Below are 22027 nucleotides of genomic sequence, written 5' to 3'. Positions count from 1 at the left end.
CCAGCTTGGTGAGTGAGACTTTATCTCAGAAAACTAAATCAGTCAACAACCAATCAAGGAAGGCAGCATGAAGAGGCATAACACCAGTCTCACTAGTGTGCAGTGGACAAGGAAGTAACAAACTGTCGACTATCACCTAGCCACCCCAGGCTCCCAGATGTAACTAGGTACTTCAGTGCAGAGGAAAAGACCCTCCAGATTCTCTTCGTCACCTCTACGCATGAAGAGGATATGGGTGAAAACCCAGAAAAGACTACATGGTATTGCTATCACCCAGAATGCTCTGTGGCACTGGGGGGAAAAGCCACGCCTTTGCTCAGGCTAAAATGTTCACATAAAACAACACACACAAAAACAAATAAATACTTAAAATGTAAGAAAAGGCCTGGAGTGGTGACACACACGCCTTTAGTCCTAGCACTTGGGAGGCAAAGCCAGGCAGATCTCTGAGTTAGGGGCTAGCCTGGTCTATAGAGTGAGTTCCAGGACAGCCAGGGCTACACAGAGAGGCTTTGTCTCGAAAACTCCCAACAACAAAGCAAGCAAGCAAACACATCAGAAAGTAAAGGTTGGAGCACTGGCTCAGTGGTTATGAGCACTGCTGCTCTCGCAGAGGCCTTGCATTTGGTTTCCAGCACCCATGTGGATTGCTGTAACTCGCTGGTGGGTTCCTTGTAACTCCAGTTCCTGGGGATCTGCCATCCTCTCCTGGCCTCTGTGGGCTCCTGCACACACACGGTGCATATAAACCCATGCAGGCAAACACATATACACATACACTAAACAAAGCAAAATACTTGAATCAGAGCTGCCTCACCCTACAACCCCGTAACACACAACCCTGCAAGACTGCTGCTCTGACTCTGCAGGGGGCACTCAAGCCTGAAGCAGGGGTTCTGGGCACCCGAGCTGGGGGCTGGAGCCACAGAGTCTCTTCATGAGGCTGAGGAGCGCACCTGGGCCGCGCCACTGCAGGCCACAGCCTTCTCAGCCCTCAGGATCCGCTTCACGGCCCCTAGCTTCATGGCTTCCACTTGGGCATCTGTCAGGGGCTTCAGCACGTCGCTTAGCCGGAAGATCTTCTTGCGCCCACCGGCGCCTGCCAGCCTACATAAGGGCACAGACATGGACAGTGACTTGGCATGCTTTCCGCAGCCTAGTCTGTCTGGTGGCCCCAGCTTAGGGACTGGGCCATATAGACACAGACATCACACAGCCACCTCTGAACTCCCTGAGTGAGTGAGGCTCAACAGGCCAGGGTGCCAGAGCCAGGAGGAAATTGAAATTGTTGTCTCCCTGTGTGAACAGGCTGGGAGCAGGAGTCAGATGGAGAAGAGTAAGCACAGACCCTGAACAGGGTGACGATGGAATGGGGGGTGACACCCAGGAGCTCCTACTGCACCCGAGGAACCATGCTAACCACTTCATCGTCACCCTCACCTGTGGCCCCAAGACTCTCTAACTTAGTCACTCTACCACCGCCCTCCCAACATCAGACAGAAAGAGGAGGTGTGGCCACAGAGACCCACAAACGCTTGGCCGTCCCCGTGCTGACTCTGGAGCAGAGGGGAGCTGGCCCAGCCCTCAGCCTGCCTTGTACTCACGGGACACACCCACGGGGCAGGGGCCACACCCCAGCTGGACTCACCGTGGCTGTGTGACGGGGATGATGGGCTCTGGCCTCCTCTTGGCCTGGGGCGCCTCCTCTTCCAAAGGAGACATGGTGCTCAGAGAGCCCACCACAGAGATGGCCTGGCCCTGCACCGACAGGCGCCGCTTGATGAGGACACTCTCCGGCTTCGCCACCTTCTCCTCCTTGGGCTCCTCCTTGCACTGCTTCGTCTGCTCCACACCTGGACGGAGGCACCCACCACATCAGCCTCCACCGTGCGCGCTGCACTCACGGGAGGCCTGCCTGGCAAACAGCTTCACTCCTGAGCTACACCACAGGCAGGTTCTTTAGAGTTGTCTGTGTGGCCTGCATGAGCACGCTTGTGTGGCGTGTGTATTGGTGCGCTAGACTGTGCACACATGTGAAGAGGTGCACTTGTACCTTCCCTTAGCTCCATTTTATTGTTTATTAACACAGAGTCTCACTGTGCAGCCCTGACTGGCCTGCACTCCCTGTGTACACCAGACAGGCCTCAGACTAAGGGATCTGAGGTTTAAAAAGTGTGCGCTACCACACTTCCTCGCCTTTTTTTTTTTTTTTTAAACATTTTACTTTTGTGTTGTGCATTTGTACAGAAGTCAGAGGACAATTTTGTAGAATTGGTTCTCTCTATATGGGTCCCTAAGATTAAACTCAGGTGTTTGGGTGTGGCAACAGGCAGTGTCGCCAGCCGAGCTATTCAACCAGCCCCACTTTGTTTTTTGAGTCAGGTCACCCGTGGGCCCCAGGTGGCTGTGGGCATCAGGACACAAGCCCTCATGCTTCTCGCTCATGTGCGTGCACATGGAAGCGTGTGTGTGTGCAGGATTTTCCTTCCACCATGTGGGTTCCGAGAATTGAACCCAAGTCTTTGGGCTTGACATCAAACACTTTTACCCACTGAGCTGTCCCACCAGCCCATTTGGGAACCCCAGGATGTCCTCAAATCCACTATGCATGCAAGGATGACACTGAACTTCTGATCCTCCTGTCCCCACCTCCTGGGGCGACAGGTGTGTGCTGCTAGGGTATGCTCATGATCAACTGTCATTATCAGCAGAGGGCATGTGACTGACAGCTCCATCCCTTGGAACATGTTCACAGCAGCCATGACAAGGCCAGAACAAGGGCTGGCACAATGGCTCAGAGGGTAAAGGGGACCTGGGGTCAGTCTTCGGAACCCACATAAAGGTAAGAAGAACCAATGTGGTTTGTGACGCTCACAGCCATGTTGACACTGGAGTTGTGCTTGTGTTACTGGTCATAATTTATACTTCACAGAACATGCTGGTGCCTAGGGCAGCTCACTGCAGTAATGTGGTGCTCAGGAGGCTAGGCAGGGACACTGTTGGAAGTTGCAGCCAGCATGGGTTACCCTGCCTTACGGAAAACAAAGGGCTGGAGATGGCTCAGTGGTGAAAAGCGGTTGCTGCCTTGCAGAGGACCCAAGTTCCATTCCAAGCACCCACAACCTCATGCAATTCTTCCATCTGCAAGAACCCTGACACTCTCCTCTGGCCTCTGATGACATAGAGAACTAGCATACGGAGGAAACGGGACGGACTCCAAGGCTTACAGCCTCAGTAACCTGACCCCAGCCAGGTGGACTCAAGGTGGAGTCTGCTGGATTTCAACCCCAGGGCCTGAAGACAACACTGAAAATAATGACGGGCCCATGACAGGTGACACCAGACAGCTTCATCTCCACAGCTTTTCCAGTGAGGAGGGTAGAGTTCAATGGCCCGGCCAGGGTCAGCACAGGACTCACCAGGACCCAGCCCTGCAGCTGTCATCTGTGTGGCCATGAGCCGAGCCAAGTGCTTGATCTGGGCTTCGGTGCCTGCTGACTCCACGGGTGTGTAGATGGCTTGGAAGGAGGCAGGCATAGCCTCAGGCAGGTACACCATGCTGATGAGGACCTGTGGACACCCAGGGAGGGGACCTTAGCCAGCTCAGCCTAGGCCAACATGGCAGACACAGCAGGAACTGAGGGCGGGACGGAAGCTGCTTTCTTATCTTAGCTTTCTGGGGAGCTGAGAGCAGAGTGGGTAGACGCCTCTAGGAGGAGGGCGGCTGAGAGGAGTGGCCATGTAAGAGCTGGAGGAAGCCCTGGCTGCTGCTATGGAGGTGACCATGGTGGAGCACAGGCAGGGAAAGGGCTGGGATCGGGCCTCCTGCTCCCGGGACAACCTCAGCCTCCTCACCAGATTGGCCACATTGTCAGGCGTCAGCAGAGGCTGCAAGAACTCAGCAGTGATGTCCGTGTCTGATTGGCCTGAGATCTGGGCTGAGGCCTTCGACGTCCCTGATGGGCCAGGCTCCAAGTCTTTGTCCTCATCGTCTTCTCCCAAGTTGGGCTCTGAGAAGGGGGAGGGAACAAGAGGCTGGCCCCTTACACAGCAGCAGGGCCTGGGCTCAGGGAGCTCTAGTCAGCCTCTGCAAGCAGCAGCCATAGAGAGGGCAAGGGCACAGGCTGCAGTGTGCCATGGCCATAAAAGGGCCCCAGGGTCCCAGGACGTGGCAAAGGCCCAAGCCTCTATTTTCGCATTAAACTCTAAGATGACGATGTCATTGATAGACTTCATACTGAGGACGGAATGCAGAGCCCCGTGCTCACCAGGCAGGAGGCTCCAGTGAGAGACAGGGTTGCTATTACTGGAGAAGGCAGAGGCAAGAGGATCGCTGTGAGTTTGAGGCCAGCCTGGTCTACACAGCGAGTCAAGGACAGCCAAGGCTACACAGAAAGACCCTATATTGAAAAAAGCCAACCAAACAAAACCGTCGTTTGTTTAGTTTATTTGTACACGTGTCTGCCTGCATGTATGTGTATCTGAGCACCATATGGATCCCCTAGAACTAGAATAGATGGCTATGGGCTGCCATGTGGGTATTGGGAATTGAACCCGGGTCCTCTGAAACAGTAGACAGCACTCTTAGCCCCTGAGCCATCTCACCGGGTCAATTTAGCTTAGCCTTCAAGAACACCCAAATAGCAGTTTACAATCATTTGTAATTCCAGTTCCAGGGGATTCAATGCCCTCTTCTGCCTTCTGAGACACCAAGTATGTATGTGGCTAACATACATGTATGTAAACAGAACCCTCATAGATAAAATAAAATGAATCTAAATCAAAAGTTAAAATAAACAAATCCAAAGATCCAGGGCCAGCAACATGGCTCAGTGGGAAAAGGTGCCTCCTGCACAAACCTGGAGATCCTAGCTCAAACCCCAAGGCCCACATGAGGTGGAAGGGGAGGGCAAACCCTGTTGACTTGTGCCCTAGCTTCCATACATGCACTGTAGCACAGTGTCCCCCATTAAAAAACAAAGCACACAGGTGCATACATAGAAAGGGCCCCACAGAAACCTAAAGGGGAGCAGAACAGACACACATTGCTCTCTTCACTGGGCAATGGAGAGATGTAGCTAGACCCACACAGCAGCCTTGTGAAATTAATTCTCTTTGAATATGAAAAATCATTTCACTGTGTATGGTGGCGCATGCTTTTAATCCCAGCACTTGGGAGGCAGAGGCAGGTGGATCGTTGTGAGTTCGAGGCCAGCCTGGTCTACAAAGTGAGTCTAGGACAGCCAAGGCTACACAGAGAAACCCTGTCTAAAAAATGCCCCCCCCCAAAAAACTAAATAAAGAAAATAAGTAAATAAAGAAATCTAATTCTAGAAAAATCATTTCATAGCTGGGTACATTGGTGCACATCTTGAATCCTCACACTTGGGAAGCAAAAGCAGGTAGATCTCTGTGAGTCTGAAGGCCAGCCAGGACACAGGAGACCCTGTCAAAAACAAAGCAAACACCCCCCAAGAACTTCAGAAATGTTCTATACACAAGCACAATGACATTTTAAAAAATATGTTGGGGGCCTAGAGATGGCTCAGAGGTTAAGAGCATTGATTGCTCTTCCAGAGGTCCTGAGTTCAATTCCCAGCAACCACATGGTGGCTCACAACCATAATGTGATCTGATGCTCTCTTCTAGCCTGCAGTTATAATGCAGGCAGAGTATTGTATACATAATAAATAAATCTTAAAATCAAATCAAATCAAATAAAAAAATTTTTAAAAGGCTGGGCATGGTGGCGCACGCCTTTAATCCCAGCCCTCAGGAGGCAGAGGCAGGCAGATCGCTGTGAGTTCAAGGCCAACCTGGTCTACAAAGCGAGTCCAGGACAGCCAAGGCTACACAGAGAAACCCTGTCTCGAAATACCAAGAAAGAAAGAAAGAAAGAAAGAAAGAAAGAAAGAAAGAAAGCAAGCAAGCAAGCAGGTAGGCACTGAGAGGCTGCTATGGCCAACACTACTGTTAACTATCACAGAAGTCACGTCAGTGCTGGGTGGTGACAGCTGCAACCCCACACCCGGAGGCTGAGGAAGTAAGACTGTGATCATGTATCAACAATAACCAAAAATGCTAAGACTTTAAAAAGTATTTTCAAAAATCTAGTTATATATATATCAAGTAAAAGAAAAGAGCCTTCTACACATGTATAAAACAGGACTGGAACAAGGAGACTTCGTTCCTTTCTGTAACATTTAAATAAATCCCAATTGCCCACAGACCTGTCATCCCAGCAGTGCACAGATGGAGGCAGAGACCAAGGTCATTCGCTCCTACACTACAGTCCCAAGACCAAAACCTAAACAAACTCATACTTACTAAATGTATATAATATAGCACAGTTATATCGCTCAGCTATGGTTACCCTGTCATGCTGTGTAAAGTACTGTGCATTAACACAACTTAACAGTCCGCCACAGTCACCAGCCACCTCAGACAAGGCCAGGCCTCATGCCCCAGCTCACCCAGCTTCATCTTCTTGAGCGTAGAGTCTGCATCGTCCCGAGGCCGTTTGCGGGAGTCCTTGCTGCTCGGCATGTTGCGGGCGATCTCGGCCTGCGGCGTGCCCAGGTCCACCAGCAGGGTGCTGATCTGGGCCTGGAACTCCAAGGAGGCAGGGTGCTTGAGCACGCTCAGCAGGTGCAGCTTGAGGTTCTTACGCACGCTGCTCACCTGGGACTTGGCCAGTGTTGGGGGCAGGTTGGCTGTGAGGACAGACAGAGCACTGCAGTGCCTGCCAGGCTCAGTACTCAGGCCCACATGTAGGCATGGTGCTTGCTGACACTCCCTGGGAAGTTCCTAGGCTCCCAGAAGGACTCGCAGCCTCCCTCCTTTCAAGGTGAGACAAGAAACCCAAAGACCTCTACCACATTAGTCCTTCAAGGTGAGAAGCCTGAACATTCTTTGTCTGCACAGTGAGCTCAGGTCAGGTCTCTGACCTGCAGGCCAGTGCTAACCCTGGGGAGACCTGGAACTGCCACCTTCTCCACAGGCTGCTGGACTGCTGCCACAGCTCAGGCTGATCCTCCTGCCACTGGCATGACCAGCCAGAGTCTCAGTCACCTCGGTGAGCAAGCTGTGCCTGCTCCCCAGGGAAAGAGGCCTCTAACTCCGCCTTCACAGCATCCACCAGTTCCTCAGCCAGTGCCACTCTCACTTCCCTCTGAGGGAACTACCCTGTCTCCATCCTGAGTCCAAGTCTGCAAGAGACTGGGGCCAATGAGAACACTGCGTTTCCCTGGCCACTGTGATTGGTTTAGCAGTAGGCTAGCAGTCTCTGCTCAGCCAATCACAAACAATGAGCATCAGCCTTGGACTTTTGCTGGAATGGTGGGGAAAGAGTCGCATTCTCTCACTCTGTTGCTAAGTGGATCGGATGGGAGCCTTGAGCTCTGGGGCCATCTTTACTGCTTCAGGAAACAGTCAACAAAGAGCTCCGAGATGGACAACTACAGCCATGGCCAGCGTCCAGGCATGGACGTGGGAAAATATCACCAGCCTCTTTTTCTGAGGGATCAGGGGGAGGCTGGTGTGTCAGAAGGATCTTGTGGGACCAGCATCCCAGGCCAACTTTCAAGTACTGTATTGTCCCACACCAAAGTTTTCGGCATTGGTCTTGTGCTCGGTATATTCAGATGCCGATTTCTGTACCCAAAGATCGGGTGGTAGTCTGGACATGGGCACTGTCATGATTATTGAAGAATCTCTGTCTCAAAGTTGTGTAAGGAATGCTGCCTAATTATTTCTGATTGGCTAATAGAAAACTGAACAGCCAATGAGTGGGCAGAGAAAACAGGAAGGCTGGACTTCTAACACTAGCCAGAAGGAACAAAGGAAAGAATAAGGGAAGGAGGGAGGGAGAGAGGGAGTGAGGAGAAAGGACAGAAGGTCCCCCTAGGAAGGTTGCCTTGGGGAAGTTGTCATGAGGACAAAGATGGAGCAGAAGCAACCAGGGTGACGGCTGGAGTTAGCCAGACTAGCATAGCTGGGTTAGAGCAGATGAACATCTGCCCAGTTATAGTGCTTAAGCTTACTGAATGAATCTAATAGGTCTCTGTGTCAACTATTTGGGAGCTAGTGCAGGTATTAGAAAAGGCCCCTACTAAGCCAGGCAAGGTGGCACACACCTGCAGCTCTCAAGGATGCAGAGCCAGGCGGATCTCTAAGTTCAAGGCCAGCCTGGTCTACAGAGTGAGTCCAGGACAGCCAGGGCTACATAGAGAAACCCTGTCTCTAATCAGACAGACAAAATAAATAAATAAATAAATAAATAAATAAATAATAGAAAAGGCCCCTACTAACAGCATCTTCCTCTCTAGCATGAAGCGCACAGTGAGCCTTAGTGCTGACCGGCACACGTGGGCACAAAGAGCTCACGGTTCCTTAGGAACCAACAGCCTGGCCAGGAGAGGGCATTGGGGGGGTGGTGGTGGAGCGCTCAACCTACCGTGCAGAGTCTCATAGGCCTGGATCACCTCAGACATGAACATGGGTCTCTGGCGGGCGATGTTGGCAAGGGAGCCCAGCGCTGTGGTCAGGTTGATGGAGGAGATGGCGGGGTGCACCATGAACTTCAGCAGCTGCTCCAGAGCCGCCTTGCCTTCCTCCCACAGGGCATCTAATGAGGGAGGGGAGAGGACCAGTCAGTGGGGGCCCAGAGCAGCAGGGAGCTCTAGTCCTCCAGAGTGAACACGAACACTTCAGTGTAAACACGCTGACTCATATTACCTGGGTCCTACAGAACACTGCAACAGCACTGCGGGACAGGGTCTTACTGTGCAGGCTGGGCTGGCCTCCAACTCCTGACCCAAAGTGCTGGGATTCTCAGGCATGTAATGGTCAGTGTATGCAAGGGCTGGGGAAATCTTGGGACTCTGTCAGGCAAGCACTCTACCAATCCATCTACAGCCCAGGCCTGTAATCTCACCAAACTTGGAAGGTTTCAGGTAAGAGGATCAGAAGTTCAAGGTCACCCTCAGCTCTACAAGGCTAACCTGGGATGCAGAAGGGGCAGGTGTGAGCGCACACAGGGCACCAGGGCACTCACTGTACTGGATGTAGGGGTGATCGCGAGGGATGCGGTCCAGACTGATGTCATGCTCTTGGCGTCGTGGGACCTCAGAGTCAGCCATGCGGGGTGACAGGGTAACAATGAGGCCCTCCACAAACTTGATGGCGTGTGTACGGATGCCGTCATTGTCCGAATCCAACAGCAGGATGATCTCCCCAGCCATGGAGGACACCATGTCCCAGCAGGCCTCCTGGAGATCATTGATGACCCGAGACTTCACCATCCACTGCCAAGGGGCCAGGAGGAGTGGGAGACAGAGAACACATCAGTGCCGGCTGGCCTGCCCCCACCTGCAGACTGAGTGAGGACGAGCACTCACTTGGTCACACCAACAGCTGTACTCGGCCCTGGGTCAGGCTGGGATGACCAAAGGCACAGCAGTGGCCTCAGAAGGTGGGAGCATGCCTAGAGACAGTGCAGCAGCCTGAGCACTGGCTGCTGTCCCAGAGAACCGAGCTGGATTGCCATGCTCACAGCAGCCCTCAACTGAAGCTGCAGCTGTAGGTGACCTCATGCTCTCTTCTGCTCCACACGCATTGTACACACCCGGCACAGACACACATGCAGGCAGGACACTCACATATGTTAAAAAAGAATACTAAGGATGCCAACAACTAACTAGCTTTATTCTGCTGACAGTGAGTGACCTAACCGGTCACTGCTATGACAATGTACTCACTCCTGTGTCATCCATCAGCTAGCAGTCGAGAAGTTGTGTGATGCCCTCCTTTTTAAGGGCTGTTTATGTGTATGAGTGTCTTGTCCTTGTGAATCTGTGTGCCAAGTGGTCACAGCACCGGAGGAGGCCGAAAGCGGGCAGAGATGCCCTGAAACTGGCACTGCAGACGGTTGTGAGTTACCATGTAGGTGCTAGGAAGTGAATCTGGGACCTCCGCCACAAGTGCAAGTATTTTCAACAGCTTGGCCATCTCTACAGACTCATGATCCTTTTTTAAAAATTTGTATTATGTGCTGGAGAGATGGCACAGAGGTAATGAGCACTGCCTGCTCTCCCAGAGGTTCTGAGCTCAATTCCCAGCAACCACATGGTGGCTCACAACTATGTATAATGAGATCTGATGCCCTCTTCTGATGTGGAGGTATATATGCAGGCAGAGCACTGTATGTAATAATAAATAATTTTTTTTAATTGCTATTATTTTTCAGACTGTCTTCTGAAGTAGCCAAGGTGGTCTTGAACTCTTCTTGGCTTGGCCTCCCACATGCTGGGGTTATGGGTGAACAACCCACACTTGGTTGAGGTGATCCTTTAGTCTGTGTCCCTCACTGGGCTAGAAGTACTGTAAAGTACTGGTCCTGGCTGTCCCCTGCATCACCTGGCAGGGGGTTTCAGACTGGAGACTGCCAGGGAATATTTGTTGAACACATAAGTGAGTGGACCCAAAAGACAACACTAGATGCCTTGCTGTCTGCTTGTGTCAGCAAACCTCACTCATAACAAGAGTGCACTGGCCAGGCCAGGCAGTGCAGGTCATAATCCAGCTAAAGGAGGAGGCACAGGCAGGGAGAGAGAAACTCAAGATTTCCCTGGGCAATTCACATGGCTCAAGACAAGCACAAAACAAGGACTGCAGCGTGGCTCAGAAGAGCAGCGGCAGCCCTGTATGTGCCCAGCTGTGAGTTAGCACTCGACATTAAACCAAACCCCACTCTGCCATGGCTTCCTCCGGAAGACACTCACCTGCAGGGCCACCTTGTAGAGCTGGGTCATGGTGAGGATGGCTTTCTTTACCACGTTCACGTTTTCATCCCGCAGGAGCATGTTGAGGTTGGCAATCAGTTTTAGCAGCAGCTCAATGTCCCGCTTGCTAGGGAGGGAAAAGGAGCCAGTTCACGCTGACCTTGGGGTAGGAGATGGGACCCATAAATCAGGAAACTGAGGTGGAAGAGGATGCTGACACCTCCACTGCAGAGCTGCCCTGGGCCCCTGCAGCATGGCTGGTCCTGCAGACTTCACTCCTACAACTCTGTAGGGCCCTGCTGGCTATGTCAGTGACAGCCAGCAACTGTTTTAAGTGTGACCAGTGCATCATCTTTTCCTCTGAGACAGTCTGGGTACCAACTTGGCCTCTACCTACCTATGTAGCTGAGGAGAACCTTGAGCTCCAGATCCGCCTGCCTCCACATCCTGCATGCTAGGATGCACATGTGTGCACCACTATGCAGAATTACAGTGTTGCAGATGGAACCTAAGACCTTGCAATTCTAGGCACATGAGCCACATCCCCAGCCCGTTCCATCTTCATCTTATTTGGAAGAACATTTACTGTAGAAGTGGTAAAAACGGCCACAAAACCCTTTGAGTACTTAAAGAATGAACCTAATAAGCACACCCAGTTGCTTTACTTGGGCCAGGAGGCTCCCACTGTAGAGACCCTTTGGAGGACTAAGACCTGACGGGGTCACTTTGGTTGCCAGGAAGAATGAAAGGCAATGTCTGGCCAAGAAATAATGTCTGGCCAAGGAATAAAGAAACTTAGGAAGGAATAAAGAAACTTAGGAAGGCCAGCCCTTAGAACTCGGCACATTAATGGGGTTTTTCACAACATACGTTCCAATCCGACTCTAAACATCAGCTGCATCATTCAAAAAATATGAAACAAAAAAATAAAAAAAAAAGAAACAAACAAACAAAAAAGAAACAAAAACAAACAAACAAACAAACAAAAAATATGAAACGTTATGTCGGGTGGTGACGCACACTTTAATCCCAGCACTCTGGAGGCAGAGGCAGGCGGATCTCTGAGCTGGAGGCCAGCCTGGTGTAAAGACTGAGTTTAGGACAGTGAGGGTTACCCAGACAAATCCTGTCTCAAAAAGCTGAAACCAAACCAAACCAAACCAAACACCAAACAGGCAAACAAGACCAAACACCCAAGCTAAAGAGATGGCTCAGGGGTAGAGAAAACTGCCCACAGGCCTGGGCTAAGCAGGACGTTGTCTCAAACAGACAAACTTGACTGTGATGCCAGGAGGGAGGGCAGCACACAGCTTCCCTCCTGCGGTGACCTCTGGCACACTGGGACACATTTGCTCCACACACTATTTTTTTGTGAATTCAGAAAACTTAGCACAGCTGTGCATGATGGCACATGTGGCAATCCCAGCACCAGGGAGACAGTGGGGGACAACACCACTACTCTAAGTCCAAGGCCATGGAGAGAACCTGTCTCCACCCATTTTCCCAGTAAAGAAGCAAGTGTGACCCTGCGGGCACTGGAGTCAGACATAAACTATCCTAGGTCTGCCAAGTTCTACCTAGTGAACTCGGAGAACCCACCTGATCCTCCAAGCTTATTTTCTTAATTAAACAGATCAAGAAATGGCTGGAAGCCTCATGCTCAAGGCTGAATAACAAAGTAGGTCAAGACTCAATAGCTCCTGGCAGGCTAAGAGGGTAACAAAAAGAGCTACTTCGTCTCCTCCCCTCAGAGCCAGGAATGAGTAAAGAAGGAATGGACTGGAAGGCCCGTCAGCTTCCCTCTCTCTTACACTCACTCTCTCTCTCTGTCTGTCTCTCTCTGTCTTGGGCCCCTCCTTTCTTCTTTTCCCACAATAAACCTCCTTTATACCAAGCACAAAAACCAAAAAAAAAAAAAAAAAAAACCCAACTACCCCCCCTCTGAGACTCAAGAGAAGGTGACTGGCCCCATCTAAGGCTGCCGTGGAGATTATGAGCAAGAGGCTACAAGCCATGATGAGATGGCTTTGCTTGTTCAACACCCACATCGCCGCTGCTATTAGAACCAACCCTGTCTGAGGCCGACACCGAGACAGGAGGCCATCCAGACAGAGAAGCCCTGCTGTGAAGCTGACACTTTTTTTTTTTTTTTAGAATTATTTAGGCAATTTCAAGCAGTGCGGAGCACCACAGAGAGCAGTGACAATCAAGACAGAAATGCCACCGGGAAAGAGCCAAAGGGAATGCTCAGGAAGAGCTTTCTGAGCTACCCTGGGGATGTGAAGGAATGGCCACCTGAGGTCACAAGTCAAGCGGAAGCAGACTGGCCATGAAGGGCATGGGTGTTCTATGAGGGCCTGAGGGGGATGGGGTCAGGCAAGTGCATGGTTTCCATTGAGCGCCCAGAGGGCAGCAAGACTGTAAGAGCAAGCAGGGTAAGACAGTGCGGCCTCTCAGCAGGTCAATTAGCTATGGGCCAGCAGGTTGAGGGTATGATTCCCCTCAGGCAAATGGATGCCTCAGAGCTGGACGATGAGGCCAGGGAGGGAGGGGTGGAGTGGGCAGAAGATGGCTCAGCAGTTAGGAGTGCACACTGCTCTAGAAGAGACCCTGAGCTCAATTCCCAGTACCCATGTCATGTCAGCCTGGTGGAGAGAAGCCATGGTGGAGACGGTGGCTGAGAAACAGCTGCTGCCTGTATTCTGAAAGGAGGACTGCCCCTTCTAGGAACAAGAAGCCATGCAGTGTTGGTTGAAGTGAGTGACTGTGGCATCCAGGGCTGTAATCCCATTAGGGGTGTGCTGGGGGACCCTGGCAACCCAGGCGCTCTCAAGGAGCCCCCATACCATGCCTCCTCGATGAAGCCAATAACAAACTTGCGCACTTCGATGGACTTGTCTGCTTGGAAAGCGATGATCTCCTGTAACGTCAGAGGGAAGATGGGTTAGGCCGCACCAAAGAGCATGACCTCCCCTTTATCCCACCCCCAGGCTGACCACTCACATCCAGGAAGTTATCAAGCAGGGTGGGGTCTTTGTTGATGATCAGCTCCTGAACCTAGGAGATGGAAGGAAGGTAGAACAGACATAAAACCAGGCCCCAAAGCCAGGCATGGTGGCTTTCACTCACAATCCCAGTACCTGGGAGGGTGTCATGCTAGCTAGACAGTCTGGCCTATAGACTCTATCTAAAAAACAGAATAAAAGGGTTAGAGATGGCTCAGTGGGTAAATGTGCTCGCCACCCTTGCCTGAAGAACTAAATAGCATGTCTGGAAAGAGCGAGCCGACTCCAGCAAGCTGTCCTCTGCCCTCCACACACTTGTCCAGCCATACGAGAAATACAAAGAGTAAGTGCAAAGGCCAGGAGATGGCTCAGTGGGTAAAGCACCTCTGCTGTAAGAATGAAGATGGAGTGTGAGCCTCCAGAGCAGCCCCCGCCCCAGCACTCTGAAGGCGGAGATGGGCTCCTGGGCAACAGGGCTAACGAGATGAATGGACCAGCAAGCTCTACGTTCTACTGAGAGAACGCAGTAGATAAATAAAGTGGAGCGTGACTAAGAAACATGTCAAATTTGGGCCTCTATAAGAGTGCATGCACATGCACGCATCTCATTCCAAGCACCAATACCATGTAAACAAGCACACAGACACACCAGATATACAGGCAAAATAAATAACTGCTTAATTTTAGCCAGGCATAGTGGCACATGCCTGTATTCCCAGAACTCCAGGAGGCGGAGGCAGGCTGATCTCTGAGTTCGAGGCCAGCCTAGCTTACAAATTGAGTCCACAACAGCTAGTGCTACACAGAGAAAGCCTGGCTCAAAAAACCAAAACCAAAACAAAGAAAGAACAACAACAACAACAAAAAAATTGCTTAATTTAAATATAGGAGCTGGAAAGATGGCTTGGCAGCTAAGGGCACTGGCTGCTCTTCTAAAGGACTAGGTTTGAATCTCAGTACCCAGCGCAACCCTCTGTACCTCCAGCTGCAGGGGGATTCCAGCTCTTCCTCTAGCCTTCGGCAGAGACGCATGCTCACACACTCATGCAGGTAAAACATATAAAATTAAAAAATAAATAAATCTCAAATAAAAAGCCGGGCATGGTGGCACACGCCTTTAATCCCAGCACTCAGGAGGCAGAGACAAGCGGATCGCTGTGAGTTCAAGGCCAGCCTGGTCTACAAAAGCAAGTCTAGGACAACCAAGGCTACACAGAGAAAACCTGTCTTGAAAAACCAAAACTATAATTAAAAAAAAAAAAAAAAAAAAACCCAGGGGGTGGAGAGATGGCTTAGAGGTTAAGGGCACTGACTGTTCTTCCAGAGGTCCTGAGTTCAATTCCCAGCAACCACATTGTGGCTCACAACCATCTATGATGTGATTTGGTGCCCTCTTCTGGCATGCAGGCACACATGCAGGCAGAGTACTGCATGCATAATAAATAAATAAATAAATAAAAATAAATAAAAACCCAGCTGCAGTCCAGCAGACAAGAACAGGGAGGAAGCAGCAGGGGTGGCCCTGACACTCCCACCCCCTGCGCCTCAAAGCTATGCTGTATGCTGAGACTTTCACAGGACACTGGGAGGCTTCACTGCATCTGTACAAGTGGGTAGCCCTGGTCAGCAGGTCATGATAGCCAAGAGGGAGTGAGCCTATGATCCCAGCTATTCGAGGAGGCATGAAGACTACAAGTTCAACAGGTGCCAAAGGCTGCATTGTGAGTTCAAGGTCAGTCTGGACAACATAATGAAAACACCTCTAAGACTAAAAGTTAGCCAGGCATGGTGTCACACGCCTTTAATGCCAGCACCCGGGAGCTAGAGGCAGGTGGGTCGCTGTGAGTCTGAGGACAGCCAGGGCTACAAAGAGAATCACTCAATCAAATGAATGAATGAATGAACAAATAAACGAACAAGCAGAAAAAGGTCCAGGCATGTAGATGGACAGTGGAGTGCTTGCCCGGTATGCCACGGCTCTCAGGCCAATCCCTAGGATAAGGAACAGAAAAAAAGGGCAACCTGCCTTCTTAAGTTTCAGCCATCGGTTCTCCAATCTCACAGTGTCAGATTCCAGCAAGCACTCTGACCACGAGAGCACATTTCCTGGAACCTCCTACATGTCAACTTTTTAAAACGCCGTATCTGAGGGGATGGGACAGCCATATATACAGAGTGTGTTCCTCATTTGCTCCTCTCTCACCGCAAAGCTGGCTGCTTTAGCTAGGCTGGTTAGCCAGCGAGCTCCCCAGATTCACCTCTTTCCACCCCTGGAGCTGAGGTCGTAGGCACAAACAGCCAATACCCAACTTCTATATGGGTCTCTGAACCCAGATCCTCTTGTTTTCACAGTGAGCCATCGCTCCAGCCCCATGCTAGACTCTGAAGCAGCACCCTCGCCCAGACACCCCCCTGCAAATGCAAAGCTGGCCCAACCCTCAGTGAAACAACTCCAAGTACTGCTAGTAAAGTACCCTCCTAGCTACACCACCGTCAGCACCCACTGTACCGCACAGGACCAAGTGGCTCCTCTTGGCCACAAGCAGAAGAAAGAGAACAAGGGTCCTGACCTAGGCAGTGTGGTCCCACCATCTCTAATGTTGTGTGTTTTTTCTTTCTGGTGTTGAAAAGAAAGATCCCTAGGCTTTGTGCTTGATAAACAAGGAAAGTCTCTACCACTGAGCCACACCCCCAGCCCCTCACTGGGGGATTTTAGGCAGGGGCTCTACCACTGAGCCACACCCCCAGCCCCTCACTGGGGGATTCTAGGCAGGGGCTCTACCACTGAGCCATACCCCCAGCCCCTCACTGGGGATTTTAGGCAGGGGCTCTACCACTGAGCCACACCCCCAGCCCCTCACTGGGGGATTCTAGGCAGGGGCTCTACCACTGAGCCACGCCCCCAGCCCCTCACTGGGGGATTCTAGGCAGGGGCTCTACCACTGAGCCACGCCCCCAGCCCCTCACTGGGGATTCTAGGCAGGGGCTCTACCACTGAGCCACGCCCCCAGCCACTCACTGGGGGATTCTAGGCAGGAGCTCTACCACTGAGCCACGCCCCCAGCCCCTCACTAGGGGATTTTGGCAGGGGCTCTACCACTGAGCCACGCCCCCAGCCCCTCACTGGGGGATTCTAGGCAGGGGTTCTACCACTGAGCTGTGCCTCTGCCCTATTCAATCACCTTTGAACTCCAACCTGGCTTCCTGTTCTGAAGGACTCTATCCTTTTCTACTCCTGCACATGCTTTGGTGCTCTGGTGTGTTCGGTTATGCCTTACTTACATCTTCTCTTCCCCTAGCACTTAGTTCTGATGCTCCCCTTTTATAAAACCCTCCCTGACCCCCTGTGCTGCAGACTGTCAGGATCTGCCTCTTAGTTCTGCATGCCAGCTCTGCCTACTATAGCTTATCGCTATGTCCACCCTACTAGGCCCATGGCAAAGAGGAAAGGCAATAAAGAAAGGCACAGCACCTGAGGAGGACCTCAGAATCCAATGGCTGGTTTGGGTTGGCCAGCTGCTAGCAGAGTGGCCTTAGGCTTAGTCTGTGAACTCTGAGGTCTGCTTTTCTGTGTATAAACTACAGGCAACCCCTCCCCACTCCACGCCAGTCCCAGATCTTGAGGCACTGAATGAGCATGCTGCATAGCACGGCACTGTGGGGCACAGGTATGTATGAGTGTGCCTGTGCAAGCATGAACGAGCGTATCACAGGTGTGTGTGAGCGCAGGCATGAATGACTGCATCACAGGTGCGTGACTGTGTGAGTACAGGCAGGCATGACCGTAGGCATGTGTGACTTCAGGTGTCGGTGGCTCCCTCAGTGGCTCTATCCCCTGCCTTGTCCTACCCTCCCTCTCCCCCACCCCCACCTCACCTGTTTGAGCACTGTGATCTTTGAGTCATTGGTGATCAGCGCAGCCTGGTTCAGGAGGTCAACCACCTGGAAGGACGGAAGAACCAAGTGTCACGCCCATCTTGCTAGCCCAGGCCAATCCCTGCAGCCCTCCTGTTCCCAGCCCCGCAGCTGTACTCACCCTCTCAGAAGTGGTCATGCCATCAATGCCTGGCCCTTCCTCTTGTGTGAAAAACTGTGAAGCCACACTCCGGCGGGTGACACTGTCCCCACTGGCGCTCGCCATGACTGCTGTCAGGTTCTCCCTGGAAAAGAAACTAGTAAGTTTCCGTGTCCAGCGCTCCTTCTTCCTGAGTGGGGCTGGGGTTTTATGGCCATGTGCCGGGGGTACAATGCCTCATCTCTAGTACTTTTTGTTATATAGATTTTGAAATACAGGGTGTCATGCAGGTTGGGCTGGTCTCAGAATGACTAGGTAGCCAAAGAGGGCCGTCAACTTCCCGTCCTTCTGTCGGTGCCTCCGAAGAGCTAGAATTATATGTGTGCACACCCACACATTGTTCCAGGCCAACCAGGGCTGCATGCTGAGCCCCTTCCCACGAGAGAGGGAGAGACAGACAGACAGCCAAGGCTACACAGAGAAACTCTGTCTCGAAAAACCAAAAAAAAAAAAGTTTATTGTCAGGATGTTTGTTGATTGTTTTTGTTTTTGAGACAGGGTTTCTCTTTGTATCCTTGGCTTGGCTGTCCTGGACTCGCTTTGTAGACCAGGCTGGCCTCGAACTCACTGCAATCCACCTGCTGCTGCCTCCTCAGCGCTGGGATTAAAGGCGTATGCCACCACACCCAGCGTCAGGACTTTTTGTTAAGGCTACGGGAGCCTGAAAGTAACTTGGTAGGTCTGGGTGGATTATAAATCCTATATAGAGGCCAGGTGTGGTGGCGCACGCCTTTAATCCCAGCACTCAGGAGGCAGAGGCAGGTGGATCGCTGTGATTTCGAAACCAGCCTGGTCTACAAAGTGAGTCCAAGACAGCCAAGGCTACACAGAAAAACCCTGTCTCGAAAAACAAACAAAACAATAACAAAAAGAAAAAAAAAACCCAAAACCATAACAATTTGAGATGTGAAGGCTGCCTGTCACACACATGTCTTGCACAAAGTCAGTGCCATAGCCACAGCCTGCCCTCTAGGCCACCAAGCTGTCAGCTGACCCTATACTACTCACTCCTTTGTCAAAATCTGCTGCTTCTCCTGCCACCGGAGATCTAATCTTTTCCTCCATGCTGAGGTCTTCCCTACTCCAAACTCACACACACACAGAGCACATCCAGTGTGCTCCTTTTGCTGTTCTAATGTGTGTTCATTAAGCCGAGGCCACCTGACACGACACACCACAGTGCTCCTGGGGCCAGAAAGCGAGCAGCTTTCCGCTTTTCTGGGTAACACTTCAAGAGCCAATGAGAGTTTCCTTCCTCTTTGGTTTACTCTTTAACTTTTTTGGGGGAGGGAGGGGGTTTCGAGACAAGATTTCTCTGTGTAGTCTTGGCTGTCCTGGACTCACTTTGGAAGTCAGGCTGGCCTAGAAATCACAGTGATTCACCTGCCTCTGCCTCCCGAGTGCCGGGATTAAAGTCGTGCGCCACCACACCTGGCTTTTCTCTCTCTTTTTTCATTAGTAAAAATTATGCTCAGCTGCCAATAACTGAGATTGAGCCCAGGAGCCCTTTCATATCAAAATGTATTCCTGTATTTAAAATAGCACTGTTTGGGGCTGGTGAGATGACTCAGTGGTTAAGAACACTGGCCGCTCTTCCAATGATCCTGAGTTCAATTCCCGGCAACCACATGGAGGCTTATGACCATCTATAAAGGGATCTGATGCCCTCTTCTGGCCTGCAAGTGTACATGCAGGCAGAGCACTCCTTTAAAAAAAATAATTAAAATTTTTAAAAAATATAGCATTGTTTGGCCGTATATGGTGGCATACCCCTTTAATCCCAGCACTTGGGGCAGAGGTAAAAGGATCTCAGTTTGAGACCCGGCCCTGTGGCCACTGTCTCAAAACAAACACCTTGGGGTTGAGGACAAAGCTCAGCTGTTTCATATGCACAAAGCCCCAGGCTCCATACCCAACACTACAGAAACCAAGAGGTGTAAAACTCAAGGCCATCCTATATTTGAGAGTTGGGAGGCCAGATGGGACAAGAGTCCTTGCCACAAACAAAAGAGCAGTGTTCACGTGAAACCCCCACACACCCTCTGGCACTCTCTGGCTATGCTAGAGATGGAACTCAAAACCCCTGCATGCCAGGCTAAGTGCTCTAAAACCGAGCACTCTCCCCAATCCTCTTTTTGTTGTTTGACTTTGAGGCAGGGCTTCCCTATGGCTCAGGCTACCAGTAAACTCACTCTGTACTCCAGGCAAGGCCTAGAACTTTGTGATCCTCCTGCCTCAACCTCTTAAGTAGCTGAAATTACAGGTCTGCACCACCAAGCCTGGCCTAAGTCACCTCTAGGTGGCTTGAAACACCCAGTGCAGTACACTGTGTAACGTTTGTTACATTGTTATTGTTTAGGGAGTGATGTAAAAATTTAAAAAGTCTACACATGGTCAGTGTAAACTGATTTCCTGAATATTTCTAAGGTCGTCAGAGTCCACACACGTGAACTTCTGGATACAGAGGGCTGGCTGTCAACTTGTACATAAACTACTTTTTTGTTTCAGTTTTCCCCTCTAATAATGCTGGAGCTCAGTCTATTTTTTTCCTCCTTCTTTTCTACAGTTGCAAATCATTTCATTACATAAATGTAGTTGGTGATTTCTGCTAGACTCCCTACTGAGCGCTAGTTGGGATCCTTGCAGGCTGGGGATCACAAACAGTAACACTGTTTTCCTTCCCTTAAAGGTGCTCAGCAGCGACCTGCCCCTCCCACCAGGAAGTACAAACGACTCGGAAGATTGGACCTCCGAGTGTTTCTCCATTCATTCATTCATTCATTCACGAACAGTGAGCGACTCCAGTGTGTGATGGGCGCCGTGCTGGGAGGCAGGCACCGACTGAGACACACCCAGTTCTCGCTTACACCGAGCTCCAGGGCCAGCCTCAGCCTCAGATAGCGTACAAAATAAATCCCGTAATAACAAACTCGACCACACGTGACGACGAAAAGGAAAGGCTCGGGGACCTATGAGAGCCTTCCGCAGGAGGACTTTTGGCAAGGAGGGCGGGAAACGGAGGTTTCGCAAGGGAAGTGACGTAGGATGCCGAGCCCCCCAACCCCAAGGATGAAAGGGAGTTAGGCCGATGGATAACAGCATGTTTGGAGAGAGGGAGGGATGGGGGAGTGCGGGGGGGAACAGCCTGTGCAAAGGCACCGAGGCGGGAAGGCACATGGCCTGTTTGGGGAAAATGAAGGGCCAGCTGCAGCCGTGTGCTGCGCGGAGGATGAGCCAGGACGCAGACTGGAGGCCGTGGAGGTCTGCGGGGCGGACTTCTGCGGGGGACACGTTGGAACTTTGGCCCCGGGAGACTGGGAAACCAAGGAAGGGTTCTGAGGAGCAAGGGGGGTGGGGTGAGGGGAAGGAAAGACAAGGGCCGGCCACCCCGCTGCTCCTGGCCCTCACCGAGGTCCTCCCCGCCGCTCGCGCCCCGGCCTCATCAGCGCCCCTCCTCCCCTCGCCCCAGGCCCTCACGCCGCCACCCGCTCACCGCGGCTCCGGCCTCCGTCCCCCTCGCGCCCCCTCAGCAGCGCCTCTCCATAGACGCTGCCGCCGCCATCTTCCGCCTGTCGCCGTGACACAGCGCAGGCGCTGCACTAGTAGGGCCGCCGGGAAATGGAGTTCCGCACCACGGCCCGTCTCCGCCCCTACGGCTTGCCGCGTCCGCAGCCGTCCTCCCTCCTCCGGCGTCCACCGGGGAGACCTCCATTTCCGGCCTTCGAGCGCCATGCCTTCTGGGAAATGTAGTCCGAAGTGCGCAGGCGCCGGACGGAAATGGGAACTGAGGCTTCTGGGAAATGGAGTTCTCGGAGTCCGCCCCGCCCCCGCCCCCATCTGCCTAGACGGCAGCGTGACGTTAGAGAGGAGAGTGCTGTGAGCGGAGTTTCTAGGTCTTGGAGGATATCTGATGCCTTGATGGGGTCTAAGCAGAAGCTCAGAGCTTTTCCACCGTCGGCCCTGATCCCGTACGGAGCCTGCAGCATTTGCAGTCCTCGAAAGCCCCAGTCTTCCCGTCTGTCCAATGGGAGCGTGGTTTCAAGACTCTCTGTAGGCTACTTGCGGTGTCTATAAGAACACCTGTGGAGTCCTGAGCGTTGTCAGCCTCCTTTCTCCCGTGGGAATACTTGCGGGGCTCTGGCGTTTCCCTCTTTTAGGTGGAGATG

General features: G+C 51.8%; 1 protein-coding gene across 1 annotated transcript in view; it reads right to left on the bottom strand.

Moving 5' to 3' along the window:
* Sympk (symplekin scaffold protein) overlaps positions 1–21503 on the bottom strand; it is a 31437-nt gene extending 9934 nt beyond the window's left edge. Inside the window, exons 1-13 of the mRNA XM_051162501.1 lie at positions 21355–21503; positions 17823–17946; positions 17663–17728; positions 13785–13838; positions 13628–13701; positions 10782–10908; positions 9056–9305; positions 8456–8626; positions 6474–6713; positions 3856–4010; positions 3420–3570; positions 1649–1853; positions 957–1107 (exon numbers count right to left, since the gene is read on the bottom strand). Of these exons, the coding sequence (XP_051018458.1) occupies positions 957–1107; positions 1649–1853; positions 3420–3570; positions 3856–4010; positions 6474–6713; positions 8456–8626; positions 9056–9305; positions 10782–10908; positions 13628–13701; positions 13785–13838; positions 17663–17728; positions 17823–17927 (1749 nt within the window). The 5' untranslated portion in view covers positions 17928–17946; positions 21355–21503. The remainder of the gene's footprint in view (positions 1–956; positions 1108–1648; positions 1854–3419; positions 3571–3855; positions 4011–6473; positions 6714–8455; positions 8627–9055; positions 9306–10781; positions 10909–13627; positions 13702–13784; positions 13839–17662; positions 17729–17822; positions 17947–21354) is intronic.
* Between the last annotated feature and the right edge of the window lie 524 nt (positions 21504–22027).

This window comes from Acomys russatus, chromosome 19 (assembly GCF_903995435.1).
Source record: "Acomys russatus chromosome 19, mAcoRus1.1, whole genome shotgun sequence".
Classification (NCBI taxonomy): domain Eukaryota; kingdom Metazoa; phylum Chordata; class Mammalia; order Rodentia; family Muridae; genus Acomys; species Acomys russatus.
This window is presented reverse-complemented; position numbering and strand designations above follow the sequence as displayed.